The 15640-nt window shown below is 37.8% G+C and overlaps 1 protein-coding gene across 4 annotated transcripts in view; it reads right to left on the reverse strand.

Moving 5' to 3' along the window:
- The window catches only part of nrp2a (neuropilin 2a), a 125310-nt gene that overhangs the window by 59763 nt on the left and 49907 nt on the right, over positions 1-15640 (reverse strand). For all 4 annotated transcript variants that reach the window (XM_051702163.1, XM_051702164.1, XM_051702161.1 and 1 more), the window contains 4 exons: positions 7128-7358; positions 5452-5607; positions 4370-4539; positions 571-726 (listed from right to left, as the gene is read on the reverse strand). In XM_051702163.1, the coding sequence (XP_051558123.1) occupies positions 571-726; positions 4370-4539; positions 5452-5607; positions 7128-7358 (713 nt within the window). The remainder of the gene's footprint in view (positions 1-570; positions 727-4369; positions 4540-5451; positions 5608-7127; positions 7359-15640) is intronic.

Here is a 15640-nt window from a genome sequence, read left to right on the forward strand (position 1 = left end):
GTATATTTTTAGTGAAAATGAGACTAAAGATAGATTTGGAAAAGAAAGATGGCTAAAATAGGTTTGTTTCTATTCTAATACTTAGCTACAACAAGCTTGTTCCACCAAATTGTGGACTAGTTCCTCTTTGTAGATTGTTTGGGTATGTGTTTAGGTGACCTCTTCTGCAGGAAAGGAAAATCACAAATGTGATAACTTTGATATCTCAATAGTTTCCTCTAGACAGCAATGAGCTAGGTCCCCACCCTTTTGACCAATGAATTTCCACATCTTTTCCACATCTTTACACAGATTTGTAAAAATCAATTTGATTCAGACCGATTTGCAAATTAATTGTATAGACTGATTTGTGAACCGTTTCGACTAAATCTAACCTCTGAGACAAAGTTCTCAATTAGATCTCAATTAAATCTTCTAAATTCTGATAGAACAACCTCTGAGATAATATATTGTTTTTCCAAGGGTTTTCTGTTGTACAAATAGTTTTAATACAGCTTTTCAGAAGGTTTTGGGCCATTCATTATGGTTGGGTGGTACATGATAAATATAAAAGTATTTCAGGGTCCTTGCCTTATGGTTTTTGCCGTGCCGGTAGATCATCCAGTCCTCTCCATTAGTGCTCACTTCCAGTTTGAAGGTGGTGACGTAGTAGGACTTCTGGGTCTCCTTGGAGATGGCTCCTTGGGTAGCGATACCAGTCAGAACCTTAAGGAACTGTAGATCCACCTGGGAAAGAAGAATGATTGATGAATATGGGGATAGGGAGAGATAACAATGCCAGACTGATCGGACTAAATTTAGTTTCGACGACAGCAGATCAATGAGGATTTCTGAAATGAGTAACGTTGAGTTCCTCTGCAGTTTACAACATCAATTCATAAATATATTTTGAGCGTGTATTACAAAGATATGGAGGATACGCTTCTGCCTAGTCATGCAATATCTGTAACTGGAAAAATACAGATTGATATACAAAGTAATAAGCAACTTGAGCCTGTGTGTTACAGTGATTTTACCATGGTAAAGTGGATGTTTATTTTTGCCCCACCAAAAAAAACAAAAACATTTTTATTGGTCAGATAACCACTCTGTACAATTGTGGTGAGAAGAATATAATCTCAGAATGCTATTCTGAGATGCGGGTTGGCACTGTTTTGGTGGCATGAGGGGGACCTAAACAATATTAGGCAGGTGGTTTTAATATTGTGGCTGATCTGTGTAAATTCAAGCTTTGTACATTCAAGTACTGTAAAAGTAAAGTGTGGAATTAAATTAAATGATCACTGGTCTAATTAAAAATGCCTGACCTCTTCACAAGGTGGCAAGGCGCTTATCTGTCAAATATAAGACAAAAAAGGCTTCCAGGTGCATATACTATCATACCGAGAGACTGTAAGGCAGGTAAGTGGGGGGAGATGAACTCTGAAATCAATAGTACTGGAGAAGGTTGCTAGCTACGGATTTCGCTGGACTGTCCTCATCCATCACAGAGCGGTTAGCATCATGGCAAACTTCCACGCATCATCAGTCTGCACCAACACAACAAAAACAGTGCTCAGGCAGAGGGGTGTATGCTGACAGGCGAGATGAAGTGGTCCATTGAGGGTGTAGAACGTTCTTGAAATGTAGTGGTGTGTGAGAATACACCATATGTGTTTACCTTGTGTGTGTGAGAATTCCCATGGATTAAAGGGAATTGGACAACAAAGACCAAACGTTGTGTTCAATATGACGGAAACTAAAATGAGGGTGTGAGGAATAGAGATGCAGTTTGTTCAGTATGCCGTGCTGTCTTAAGGTCCTACAGTTTTTATTGTATTTTTTACAATTATTTTTAATGTTTTGTTGTCTAAACGATTGACGCCCACATGCATAATAATACAACACTTGTTCATAAGACCATCCATAAGTAACTTGTTGCATTCAAGTCAATGTGACAAATCACGTAAGAATGGTTTTACGAATGATTTACAGAGATTTAGGTTACAAACTGGTAATTACAAGGGTATTATGCTATAAATGTGGTTTATGAGGACATTTCTTGTGTCCCCATAATTCAAATCACTTAAAAAACATACTAAAAGATGTTTTATTGAAAATGTAAAAATGCAGAACGTTTTTTGAGAGGGTTAGGTTTAGGGTTAGGGTTAGGGGATAGAATCTATAGTTCGTACAGTATAAAAATCATTATGTCTATGGAGAGTCCTCATAATGATAGCTGCACCAACATGTGTGTGTGTGTGTGTGTGTGTGTGTGTGTGTGTGTGTGTGTGTGTGTAGTGTTTCACTTCAAATAAAAGCACAAATTCTACAAATGATATTTTGTCCCCAGCTATTTGAATAAAGGCTAAAAGAAGACTGCTTTGAAAAATACAAGCTATTCAGTGACAAGATATGAGCTGCATGTGGAATCTGACCTCTAAACATGCACATCTGCAACAGAAATACATTTAGTGTGATGGGATTGTTTTCCCCCACATAAGATGTGACTGCAAATATCAGACCGATTTGAAGAATAGTATGTTCTGACAGCTAAAATATGTAAGTGATAATTGTACAGCCAGGCTGGGGTACACATTCAACAAGGCCTTTGAACATGTAACACTACTTATCAAACAGGGTTTCTGCAAGTTTTAAATAATCAAGTCATGTTTTCCACTTAATGAGTTCATGGAAGAATAATATTCATCATAAATATACATTTGTGTTAATCATATTAAAACATATCAATACATAGCCAATAAATAAACAACAGTATTTACCTGCAAATTATACTAAATTATTTAATGTAAAGTGTCATACATGGATGTCCATTTCAAAAGCAAACTGTAATATTATATTACTGTAATGTAATATTTAATGATTATTATTTAATGTTAATTTCATTGTAGTACGACAGTAATATTTCTGTCGTTATTTCATTTCATTCACACAGCATTTGTCCAATTAAACCCTGAAGCCTTTTTTATTTTTATCCCCTTTTCTCCCAACTTGGAATGCCCAATTCCCATTACTTAATAGGTCCTTGTGGCGGTGCAGTTACTCACCTCAATCCGGGTGGTGGAGGACAAGTCTCAGTTGCCTCCGCTTCTGAGACAGTCAATCCGCACATCTTATCACGTGGCTCGTTGTGCATGACACCGCAGAGACTCACAGCATGTGGAGGCTCATGCTACTCTCCGCGATCCACGCATAACTTACCACGTGCCCCATTGAGAGCGAGAACCACTAATCACGACCACGAGGAGGTTACCACATGTGACTCTACCCTCCCTAGCAACCGGGCCAATTTGGTTGCTTAGGAGACCAGGCTCACTCAGCACACCTGAAGCCTTTTTTTAACGGTAAACTGAAGACATTTGTATTTCTTGCTTAGTTTTTTTAAAATATGCTCCTCATTTAGGCTACAATGTGGTGAAATACCACATCCTATTCTGCGCCCCAGTGTCACGTTATTACAAGAATATTTTCAATTACATGAAAATAAAGTGATTTTGTAGCCCTTTGTGTTCTCAGTGCACGTTATAAGAAAAATGTACCGCGCACTGATAGCACACCCAACTCAGACCACTACAGAGGGCCGTTCGCTGTTTGCGAGTCGCTGAGACAGTGGCTGTGCTTAGATTATTTTAATCCAGACTATAAGTACATTTCTTTAATGAAATTGCAGCCTTTTGGGGGTTTAATAAATTGCACAGGACATATCGCAATTTCGATTTTATATTTATTAACTCAGCCCTTCATTTGACTTATTTAATATACAATTAATTTCTGCCCTACTTTTAAGTATTCATGTGTTATTACATATTGATTGTAAATTATCCCAAAGTAAATTCAAGTTTTAACAGAATATTTGGCTTAGTGCTGATAAATGCAAATGTCCATTGACATCTTTTTTTTTTTTTTTCACACTAAGACGTATGATTTCTTTTTTGTTGATCGCTCCTCCGCATAGAGATATTTTATTTCTTCTCTTCCAGCCAGTTGTCATTGAAATGGCACTCCAGCATGTTGATGGAAGCAGGAGACGCAGGTATAATTCTTTGGCGCCAATCTACCACAGTGGAGACATGCAGTAGCCTACTCCCTGTGCGCGACATCAGAGCAAGAGAGAAAGATGCGGAGTGGCGCACGAGACACATAAAGCATAAAGACTGTATAACATAAACATAAAGGCTGTATAATATCTATTTCAAATTCGAAATAATTTTAGATCGTTTATAACAGTCAGCAACCTAAGGAAAAAAATCAAGCATTTTCAAGAAACATATTCAAAATTCAAGCAAATTTCAAACCTTTTAAGGCTCTGATAGTAACAATAGATTTAAATGCACCAGTGTGTATTTTAAGTGTATTTTAAGAGGCTCACCTGTATGTACTCCTTGTTGCTGTCCTCACTGGGTGTCCAGGCATTGTCCACGTTGTTAAGACGTGCCTGACGGGGCTGCCAGCGGCCATCATAAAATGAGGTGGAGGCCGAAATTTGATCATCCGAAATTTTACTAGACTCCATTCCAAACGCATTGCTACAGTGAAATGCTGCAAGAGAATAAAATAGATATTAATTCAAGCTAAATACATTCAAAGACAACATTAAATTGACCAAATTTACTTTTCAAAATATTTCATCATTAATTGCTACATAAACTTTCTTAATCTCTGAAATGACTGCTAATGTAACCAAAGGCATGCATGTGGGGGCAAATAATATTAAAGGAATATTCCGGGTTTAATCCAAGTTAAGCTTAATCAACAGCTTTTGTGGCATAATATTGATTACCACAAAAATTCATTTCGATTTGTCCCTCCTTTTCTTTAAAAAAAGCACAAATCTGGGTTACAGACGCTTACAATGAAAGTGAACGGGGCCAATCCGTTAACATGACTTTAGTGTGATAAAATCGCTTACAACTTTTTCTGTGTAAAGTTATAGCCAATTTTACAACTTCTTTGTCATGATGATGTAATGTCAACAAACCCTAAAACGACTGTAAAATGATGATTTAAACAACTTTACAGATCAAATAAAGCCTAAGTTTGAATGTAAGTGCTTTGATAAAACGATATGCTTCACATTCTGCCTTTAAACCCTCCAAAAGTTAGCCCCATTCACTTCCATTGGTAGTGCCTTACTATAACCTCGATTTTGCTTTTTTTAAAGAAAAGGAGGGACGAGTCTAAATAATTTTTTGTGGTAACCAACAAATGCTTTAGATTTAGCTTTACTTGTATTGAACCCGGAATATTCCTTTAACCAATGACAACATTTCATAACATCTATTATCCAATCAAATCCCAATGGATAAAAGCAATCCCTGCCCAGAATTATTTCCAACTGATTTTTCTGCTTTACTCAGAAATATGTGATGTTATGGAAGTTAAATGCATTGTGAATGCCGTTTTATGCCTTAAAAAACAAACAAAAAACAAAAAAACAAAATGTATACTTACTGTCACTAACTTCCTTGTGAGTCATGTTGTAGCGGGCAGAGAAACCATCTTTAGCCACAGCCATATCAGTGTGGAAGGAAAGTGACAGAAGACCCATTGAAGACTGAATCTCTGGAGGAATCTTCGTCCCACAGTATCGTCCAATCAGAGGTCCCACTGAATACATGCGAAAAGAAAAAAAAAAGGAATGCAGAAAAGTCATTTGTATAACTGATTTTATCTGACCCTATATCAGTTTGAGAGGCCATTACCCTGCCTAAGTGTGAAGTGGATCTGTTGAGGCATAGCGTGCCTCAAATTCCTTCAGCTTCTTGGATTTTGAGCTATCTGTACAGTTTTCCCCTTTACTTATTCCTGATTTACTGTCCCTCTCTGTTGCCCCATGATCCCTGGATGTCAGCATGACAAGAGCCAAGAACATGTGCTATCTAAATGGCCCCTTAGTGTGCAAGTGGTTGAGATGTTCCAAACATCTTCTGAAGACTATCTGTGAGGCTATGAGCCACAACCATAGAAAAGAAATATCATAAAGGGGAGCTTTTTAATATATTTAATTGTTACTCCTAGACAGCATTAAGAATAATTGGAGAACAAATGGGGACTTTTACGTCACCTGCTTCTCTGATTCTTGTATTGAGAAAAAGACCCCAGTACTCTCACTTTCACTTCCTCTAGAGTTTCAGAGGAGATCTCAACATGTCTCACAAACTGTGCTCAGAATAGTAAAAATATCAAATGTAAACCTTGAAAGCACTGTCAATCACACTGGATAAAATCATCTTCCAAATGCGTCTATAAAATGAAAGTTAATGATGGCCAGAACTTTGAAGGTCAAAAAACACATAAAGGCAACATAAAAGTAATCCATACGATTCCAGTGGTTTAATCCATGTCTTCAGAAGAATCATGATAGGTGTGGGTGAGAAACAGATACATTTTTACATGTATGGACCTACAAAGCTGAGATATTCTTCTAAAAATCTTCATTGGTGTACAGCAGAAGAAAGAAAGTCATACACATCTAGGATGGCATGAGGGTGAGTAAATTATGAGAGAATTTTTATTTTTCTTTAAGGTAAAAGCTGTTGAAACAAACATGGTTTGGTGATATTAACTTGGATTCAATTCCCTCTATGTACACTAACTTTCAAGAAACAATTCATGCAAAAATTTTAATTTTGTCAATATTTACTTGATTATACAGACCATTTTATTGTAATTTCTGAATGTGGATGTATGCTGTTCAGATGACAAAACATAAAAATAATCATTTAAAAAGTCCAACAACAACAACAACAAAAATTAGAGACCTTAAAGTGATAGTTTACCCTAAAAATGAAAATTCTCTCATCATTAAACCTCATGTTCTTCCTTGGAACCCAAAATGCGATGTTAGGGAGAATGTGAGCCTCAGTCACCATTCACTTTCATTGCATCTTTTTTTCCATACAGTAAACATGAATGGTGACTAAGGCTGGTGACTATTCTGCCTAACATCTCCTTCCACTAAAGAAATAAAGCTGTATAGGTTTTGAGCAAGATGCTGTGTAAATGATGACACAATTGTCATTTTTGGGTGAACTAAGTGAATTAACCATATTTCCTGCATAATATGTATTCAACTCTTGCATGCCTCATAGCCATATATATATTTCAATTAAAACAATTATTCTCACCTTGTGGTAGGCCATCCCACACATCCAGCCAATCGTACTTGCATTCTCCCTCCCCCATCAGCAGAGGGTCATTTTCCAGGTCAAAGGTCTGGAAGGTGAGCGTGACCTCCGTCTGAGGCGGAGCAATGATGATAAAGGAGCACTCCAAGTTGTGAGGGTACTTGTCAGGGAAACCAGGAGATTCAATAACCCCGGTTGAAGAGCTGAAATTACGGAAACAGTGCTCGGCACCTGCAGAGCAAATAAAGAACAACAAAAAGCAAACATGGATTGAGATAAGTTGCCTTACAGCAAATGTTTTGAGGAAACTCTACCAGGCAATTATTAATTAGTGGTGCTTTCCTAGGCAATCGTTACTATTCCTATTGCTCATACTTGTCTCGTACCATTTGTGCTATGGACATAAATGATACCTGAAATTGTGTGGCTTGTTGAGCAGAGGTGTGTTTTTGCTTCTTAAAGCAAAATGACTTAGACTTCCACCTGTTGGGCGATAAAACGTGCCAAAAAAATCCCATAGATTTACAATAAAGTAGGGAGCCAAACCATATCGAGAGACCAAAATATCTTATAAGAGATTTGGGTGTTGGCTGTTTTGACATGGGCCACCTAGTAACCATCCAGAACACCTTAGCAACCACATATCAATGCCCTGGCAACCCCCCACAACACTCTAGCATCATGACGGACACTCTAACATCATGACGGTGAGTTTTGCACATGAAAGCACCGCTCACATTTTCTTCGTAAAATGCAAAAATTAAGTTTATTAGAGCTTAAAATTATTCCTACCCTCATCTACTAAATCAGTTCAATGCAATATAAACACTTATCCTCAACTTTGAATCTTTGAATACTTTTAGATCATAAATTGAGTTTATTAAAGAAAAACATTCATAGCAAGTGACATTTCCCTAAGTAAGCAGCTCCTCAGAACTGCTCATAAACCTTTCAGCATTTTTCTGGCAGATGTGTGTTCTGCCGTGATGGTGCTGTATTCTGTGCATGTGTTTACCAGACACACTCGAGCTGGAGAATGTCATAAAACGAGAGCATGGTTACTGGTTTCTGGCCTCAGAGAGCTCTCACACACTCCTCTTCTTTTCTAATTCAAATTACATTCTGCTGTTCAACCTCTCCACTCCTGCGCTCGTAATGCCACCGCGCCTGACACGCTGTCTGAATGCAGAGCGGGAGAGAGGCTGCAAAACAATCGTAAATATGAGGTGGGGAGGAGGCGGGAGGGGGCGAGAAAGATTAAACAAAACAAACAAGACTTAGTGGATGGCTGTTGATGCCCATAGCTCGTGAGATATATAAATTATGCATAATGCACACCTTGAGCAGATAAACCGCCTGTATAAACTTTGCAACATGTCTGACAAATTATCTGATCTAAAAAGCATGTATACAAGGTAATCCACAGTATAACAGTGTCACAGTTTATATGTGCAAATTTGCGTCAATCAGAATTCCATTGTATTAAATTAAATTGCAAACTCTGAATGTACTGTTTATATGTACCCTAAACTCAGCAATCTGATGAAAACATCAATTTATATGTGCATCTAGTGTATTTCAAACTAAATTTCTGCTAAAAAGTCACAAAAATCGCTAATAGCTTCTGCAATGCAGCTAAATTTACTTAAAGTTTACTTTATCTAAGGTTTACATGAAATAGAAATTGACCCTATTTACTTTCTGAAATACACTTTCCTGGCCTTTATGTGAATGATTCAATGGTACAGGTTATTTCAAAGTAAAATAATTTTCATAAGCTTTGTAATCTTTCATTATAATGTAATAAACTGCTTCACCTCTAAAGCGAGCTGTTCAGACCAAACGTGTTCTGGCAATAAAATAAGTTTACACTAATGAGACAAAACGCCACCGTGGATCGGACTTGTTGGTCCAGCACATCCCACAGATGCTCAATTGGATTAGGAGTAACACGAGGAATTTGGAGGCCAGGGCAACACCTTGAACTCTTCATCATGTGTGCAGTGTGGCAGGGCACATTATCCTGCTGAAAGAGCCCACTGCCATCAAGGAATACCATTGCCATGAAGAGGTATACCTGGTCTGCAACAATGTTTAGGTAGGTGGCACATGTAAAATTGAGATCCACATGAATGGCTGGCCCCAGGGATTCCCAGCAGAACAGTGCTCAGAGTATCACACTCCCTCCACCGGCTTGTCGTCTTCCCACAGTGCATCCTGGTGCCATCACTTCCCCAGGTAAACGGCGCACACATACACTGCTGTCCATGTGATGTAAAAGAAAACGGGACTCATCAGACCAGACAACCTTCTTCCGCTGCTCCAAGTTCCAGTTCTGAAACCGCATGCCCATTGTAGCCACTTTTGACGGTGAACAGGGGTCATCATGGGCACTCTGACCAGTCTGTGGCTACACGCAGCAGGTTGCAATGCACTGTGTGTTGTGACACATTCCTCCATTAACCATCATTCAAATTTTCTGTGCCACAGTAGACCCTTTGTCGGTTTGGACTAGACGGGATAGCCTTTGTTGCCCTCATGCATCGATGAGCCTTGGATGCCCAACACCTGTCGCTGGTTTGTGGTTTGTCCCTCCTTGGGCCACTGTCGGTTGGTACACACCACTGCTGACTAGGAGCACCCCACAAGCCTTGCTGTTTCAGAGATGCTCTGACCCAGTCGTCTGGCCATAACAATTTGACCCTTGTCAAAGTCACTCAGGTCTTTACTCCTGCCCATTTCTCCTATATTCAACATGTTGACTACGAGAACTGATTGTTCGCTTACCATCTAATCTACCCAGACCTTGACATGTGGCCTTGTTAGGAGATGATCAACGTTATTCGCTTCACCTGCGAGTGATCATAATGTTTTGGTTCATCAGTGTATATGCAAAATATGCACAATGAAAATAACAGAACACAAATGTCTCGAGAAATGTTTTTAAAAGTTGAATTTCTTTTTAACTTGACATTGTGTCTAAACAAACAGACAGAACATGTTCTTGAGCTTCAATAAGCTAGACACAGCACAACAAAAATAACAGAACGCAGGTGTCTCAAGACCCGTTTTCAAAGTAGAAATGCTTTTTTTACTTGACACAGCACCTAAAAAATGTGCCGCTCATGTGTGAGATGCTAAAAAACAGTGAGAAACTGTGCAACGGTCAAAGACGTCTTTCTAGTGCATGTTTACAGAAAAACACAGCAGACGGACCCAAAAATGCACACGGTGTGAACGCCCCCTTAGTATACACAATTACAGAGAGTGTGACTGAAGAATGGAGAGCAAAAAAGTAAGGCAACATCTCAAAAAGCTTTAAAAAATGTCTCACATTGTAAAACATGCCTTCTACAATCAATATTTTTCTGTAAAAACCATGTGCAAATAACTTGTGGCTTCTTGTTTGTTTCTCGCACCAGTGATTCATCTACCAAATGCTGTTTCCTCCACTGCACCCTCCAGAATGTTCCACTGTTAACCAGCCTGTGTGGAGGGGAGCAGATTACCCAGAATTATATAAAAAGAAGAGACAGGTTTTATTGGTAGTTATGGCGGCTGTCAAGAGGTCAGTGTTTCCACGTGTCTAATGAGGAGCAGCAGACCTAGGTGACTCCAGGCCAAATTAACAGCAGGTTTCAGGCTGATTCTGACTCACAACACAACATACACACATGAATGATGGCTGGTACTGGGGTAAATGTAGTGTTGGGTATATATACTCACTTGAGCACAGACAAAAACCCCAGGAAGCCACACACACACACAGGGCGAAAGCAAAAATTTGCTGAAATGAAGTGTAGCACAAACACACACACACACACACACACACACACACACACACACACACATATACACACATATACACAAGCCTTCCTGCTTTTCAAATGTTATCATCCGTCTCCCACACACATGATGTAAATATCACTGCTTTGGTTTGTGGAGAAAAGGTAACACCAGGCCTCCATATTATACAGAGCAAAAAATCTATATAAAAAGAAACAGATAATTCACAGGAAAATCCCTTCAAACAGCTCTACAAAGCCTGCAAATGATGAAACGAAGCGCGTAGGGGAGAGTGGGGTAAGATTTGCCAGTTTGTACTTAAAGGTAAAGTGTATATTTTTTTAGATTTTAAATTTCTTTTTGCTATTCCAGTTTAATGTGACAAACTGGATTGTCTAATAGTATAAACACTGTGGCTCTGTGGCACTAACACTCATGTCAGCTTCTGGATCAACCAATTGTATTACCATGATACTACGTTCAAACACATTGGTATTTACCATAGTAACACATCCAAAAAGCCACAATATGGTACTATCCAAAAAACAAAAACAAAACATGGTGTTACCATGGTACCATATCCAAAAAACGGTGGTATTGCCATAATACCATGTCCAAAAAAAACAAAAAAACATGGTATTACCATAGTAGCATGTCCAAAAACTATGTTAATACAGTAAGATGGTGGTATCATGGTACTTTGGCTAAATAGGCTACCATAGTACTGTATGATTATTTATATTAATACACAATTGTATCTGAATACAGTTTCTTCAAAGTACTTCATGGTATTACTATTCCCATCATGTGTACAATAACCATGGCATTACCATGATATCATCTCCAAAAAAAGACATGGTATTACCATGGTACCACATCAAAAAGCCATGGTATTGCCATGGAACCAAATCTAAAAGTCATGGTATTACCATGATACCAAGTAAAAAAAAACATGGTATTACCAAAGTACCATGGTATTACCTTGGTACCAAGTCAAAAGCCATGGTATTTCCATGGTACCAAGTCAAAACACCATGGTATTACCATAGTACCTATTCAAAAACCCATTGTATTACCTTGGTACCAAGAAAAAAAAACATGGTATTACTATAGTACCATGTCAAAGCCATGGTATTACCATGGTACCAAGTAAAAAAGCCATGGTATTACCACAGTACCGAATCGAAAACCCATGGTATTACCATGGTTCCAAATTGAAAAGTCATGGTATTCTATGGTACAAAGTCAAAATGTCATGCTATTACCATAGTATCATGTCAAAAACATGGTATTACCATGGTACCAAGTAAAAAGCCTTAGTATTACAATGGTACCAAGTCAAAAAACATGGTACTACTATAGTACCAAATCAAAAAGCCATGGTATTACCATAGTACAATGTCAAAAACAAAAAAGCCATGATATTACCAAGTACCAAGTCAAAAACATGGTATTACCACAGTACCGAATCGAAAACCCATGGTATTACCATGGTACCAAATTGAAAAGTCATGGTATTCTATGGTACAAAGTCAAAAAGTCATGCTATTACCATAGTATCGTGTCAAAAACATGGTATTACCATGGTACCAAGTAAAAAGCCTTAGTATTACAATAGTACCAAGTCAAAAAACATGGTACTACTATAGTACCAAATCAAAAAGCCATGGTATTACAATGGCACCAAGTCAAAAAGCTTTGGTATTACCATGGTACCTAATCGAGAAGTAAACATGGTATTACCATAGTACCAAATAGAAAAGTCATGGTTTTGCCATGGTACTAAGTCAAAAAGCCATAGTATTACTATGGTACAAAGTCAAAAAACATGGTATTACCATGGTACCAAGACAAAAAGCCATGGCATTACCATGGTACCAAGTAAAAAAAACATGGTATTACCATGGTATCAAATCAAAAAGCCATAGTATTACCATGGTATCAAATCAAAAAGCCATGGTATTACCATAGTACCAAGTCAAAAAGCTATGGTATTACTACAGTACCAAGTAAAAAAGCTATGGTATTACCATGGTACCAAGTAAAAAAAACATGGTGTTACCATAGTACCATGTCAAAGCCATGGTATTACTATGGTACCAAGTGAAAAAGCCATGGTTGTACCATGGTAGCAAGTCAAAACTCCATGGTATTACCATAGTACCTATTCAAAAACCCATGGTATTACCTTGGTACCAAGAAAAAAAAACATGGTATTACCATAGTACAGTGTCAAAAATATGGTATTACCATGGTACCAAGTAAAAAAGCCATGATATTACCATGGTACCAAGTCAAAAACATGGTATTACCATAGTACCGAATCGAAAACCCATGGTATTACCATGGTACCAAATCGAAAAGTCATGGTATTACTATGGTACCAAGTAAAAAAGCCATGGTACCAAGTAAAAAAAAACATGGTGTTACCATAGTACCATGTCAAAGCAATGGTATTACCATGGTACCAAGTGAAAAAGCCATGATTGTACCATGGTAGCAAATAAAAAAACATGGTAATACCAGAGTAAAATGTCAAAAATGTGGTATTATCATGGTGCCAAGTAAAAACATGGTATTACCATGGTACCGTATAGAAAAACAATGGTATTACCATGGTACCAAGTCAAAAAGCCATAATATTACCATGGTGCAAAGTCAAAAAAACATGGTAATACCATAGTAAAATGTAAAAAAACATGGTAATACCATGGTACCAAGTCAAAACATGGTATTACCATGGTACCAAATAGAAAAGCCATGGTATTACCATGCCACAAAGTCAAAAAGCCATGGTATTACCATGGTAACAAATCAAAAGTCATGGTATTACTATGGAACCAAGTAAAAAATAAACATGCATTTTGGACACTGCCATGATGATAATACCATGAAGTCACTTAGAGTACCATAAATAACATTATATAGGAATATGGTAATCATACTTATTGTGGTAACCTACAGTATATATTAAACACAATATTAACATCTGACTGTACCTAGTGATGCACCGAAATGAAAATTCTTGGCCGAAACTGAAAATTCTGGACACACTGGGCCAAAAACTGAAACCAAAAATGATTATTTTAAATTAGACTTTGTTTGGAATAATTGAACTAATTCTACATATTATTATCAGGGATGCACCAAAACCACTTTTTTTTATACACCAATTAGCCACAACATTAAAACCACCTGCCTCATATTGTGTAGGTCCCCCTCGTGCCGCCAAAACAGCACCAACCCGCATCTCAGAATAGCATTCTAAGATACTATTCTTCTCACCACAGTTGTACAGAGCGGTTATCTGAGTTACCGTAGACTTTGTCAGTTCAAACCAGTCTGGCCATTCTCTGTTGACCTCTCTCATCAACAAGGCATTTCCGTCCACATAACGACCTCTCACTGGATGTTTTTTGTTTTTGGCACCATTTGGAGTAAATTCTAGAGATTGTTGTGTGTGAAAATCCCAGGAGAGCAGCAGTTACAGAAATACTCAAACCAGCCCATCTGGCACCAACAAACATCCATGCGATTATCTAATCAGCCAATCGTGTGGCCGCAATGCAGTGCATAAAATCATGCAGATACGGGTCAGGAGCTTCAGTTAATGTTTACATAAACCATCAGAATGGGAATAAAATGTGATCTCAGTGATTTGGACCATGGCATGATTGTTGGTGCCGCTGTTTTGGTGGCATGTGGGGGACCTACACAATATTAGGCAGGTGGTTTTAATGTTGTGGATGATCGGTGTAAATACACACTTCAATATAAAATAGAGTAGACAGAGAATAATTACATAAAAAAATGTGTAGCCTATTAAGAAAACCTTTATTATAAACTACTCAACAGGAGAATGCAGCAGCAAATTTAACAGTAATTCCAGTAAAAATATTCAGTGAACATAAAGCCAGTTCTATTGGCACATTGTTTTTCCACACATTGCATATGGACTGGATTCTTTAGTGGATCTCTTTTGTGTTAAGTTTAGTTGTGATAGGATTATCACATTATTATTATTGTAATTTAATAATACTAATAATAATAAAGTTATATTATACAATAATAACAATTCTGACTTTTATTTTGGCAGGATATTCCAGGAAGTACTTTGAGCTGCGCTAAAAACAGTAGCTTCACTAACCATTTTGTGCCAAGTACTCCTCCCTGCAGACTGTAGCGCGATGACATAGTGGATCTAATCCCATGCGTATTGGATTTTATTGATGTAGTGGATGTTTTAATGCGCATGTGTATTCACATTTTAATGTTTTGTTTTATTACTGTAGCATACAATACAGTATATATTCATATAACACACACAGACACACATTTATAAATTAGGGCTGCACAAATAATAAAAATAAAATCGCAGTAAGACATTGTGCGATTATTTAACTGCGAAGGGCTATGACGATTTAATTAAATTAATAGATAAATCAAGCTGTTTGCTTCAAAGTCTATGCACGCTGCTCTGTCCTGTCTGTATTGTGTATAAGCATTATTACAGTGTATTCAGAGCGGTTCTGACACAGTACTTTTCAGTAAGTGTGTGTGTGTGTGCGCGTTCTAAATAAGGCTTCTTATTGGGTCTGTACACAGTAGAGTGTAGTCTCCTCTGGCAATGGGTCTTCCTGTCAAAGTCTGCTTCTATTACCCCATTTGGCCATCTGCCCTGCACGTTCAAACCCTGCCATACATACTGTACCGCCACTGCATGAGCG

Source organism: Myxocyprinus asiaticus, chromosome 7, assembly GCF_019703515.2.
Source record: "Myxocyprinus asiaticus isolate MX2 ecotype Aquarium Trade chromosome 7, UBuf_Myxa_2, whole genome shotgun sequence".
NCBI lineage: Eukaryota > Metazoa > Chordata > Actinopteri > Cypriniformes > Catostomidae > Myxocyprinus > Myxocyprinus asiaticus.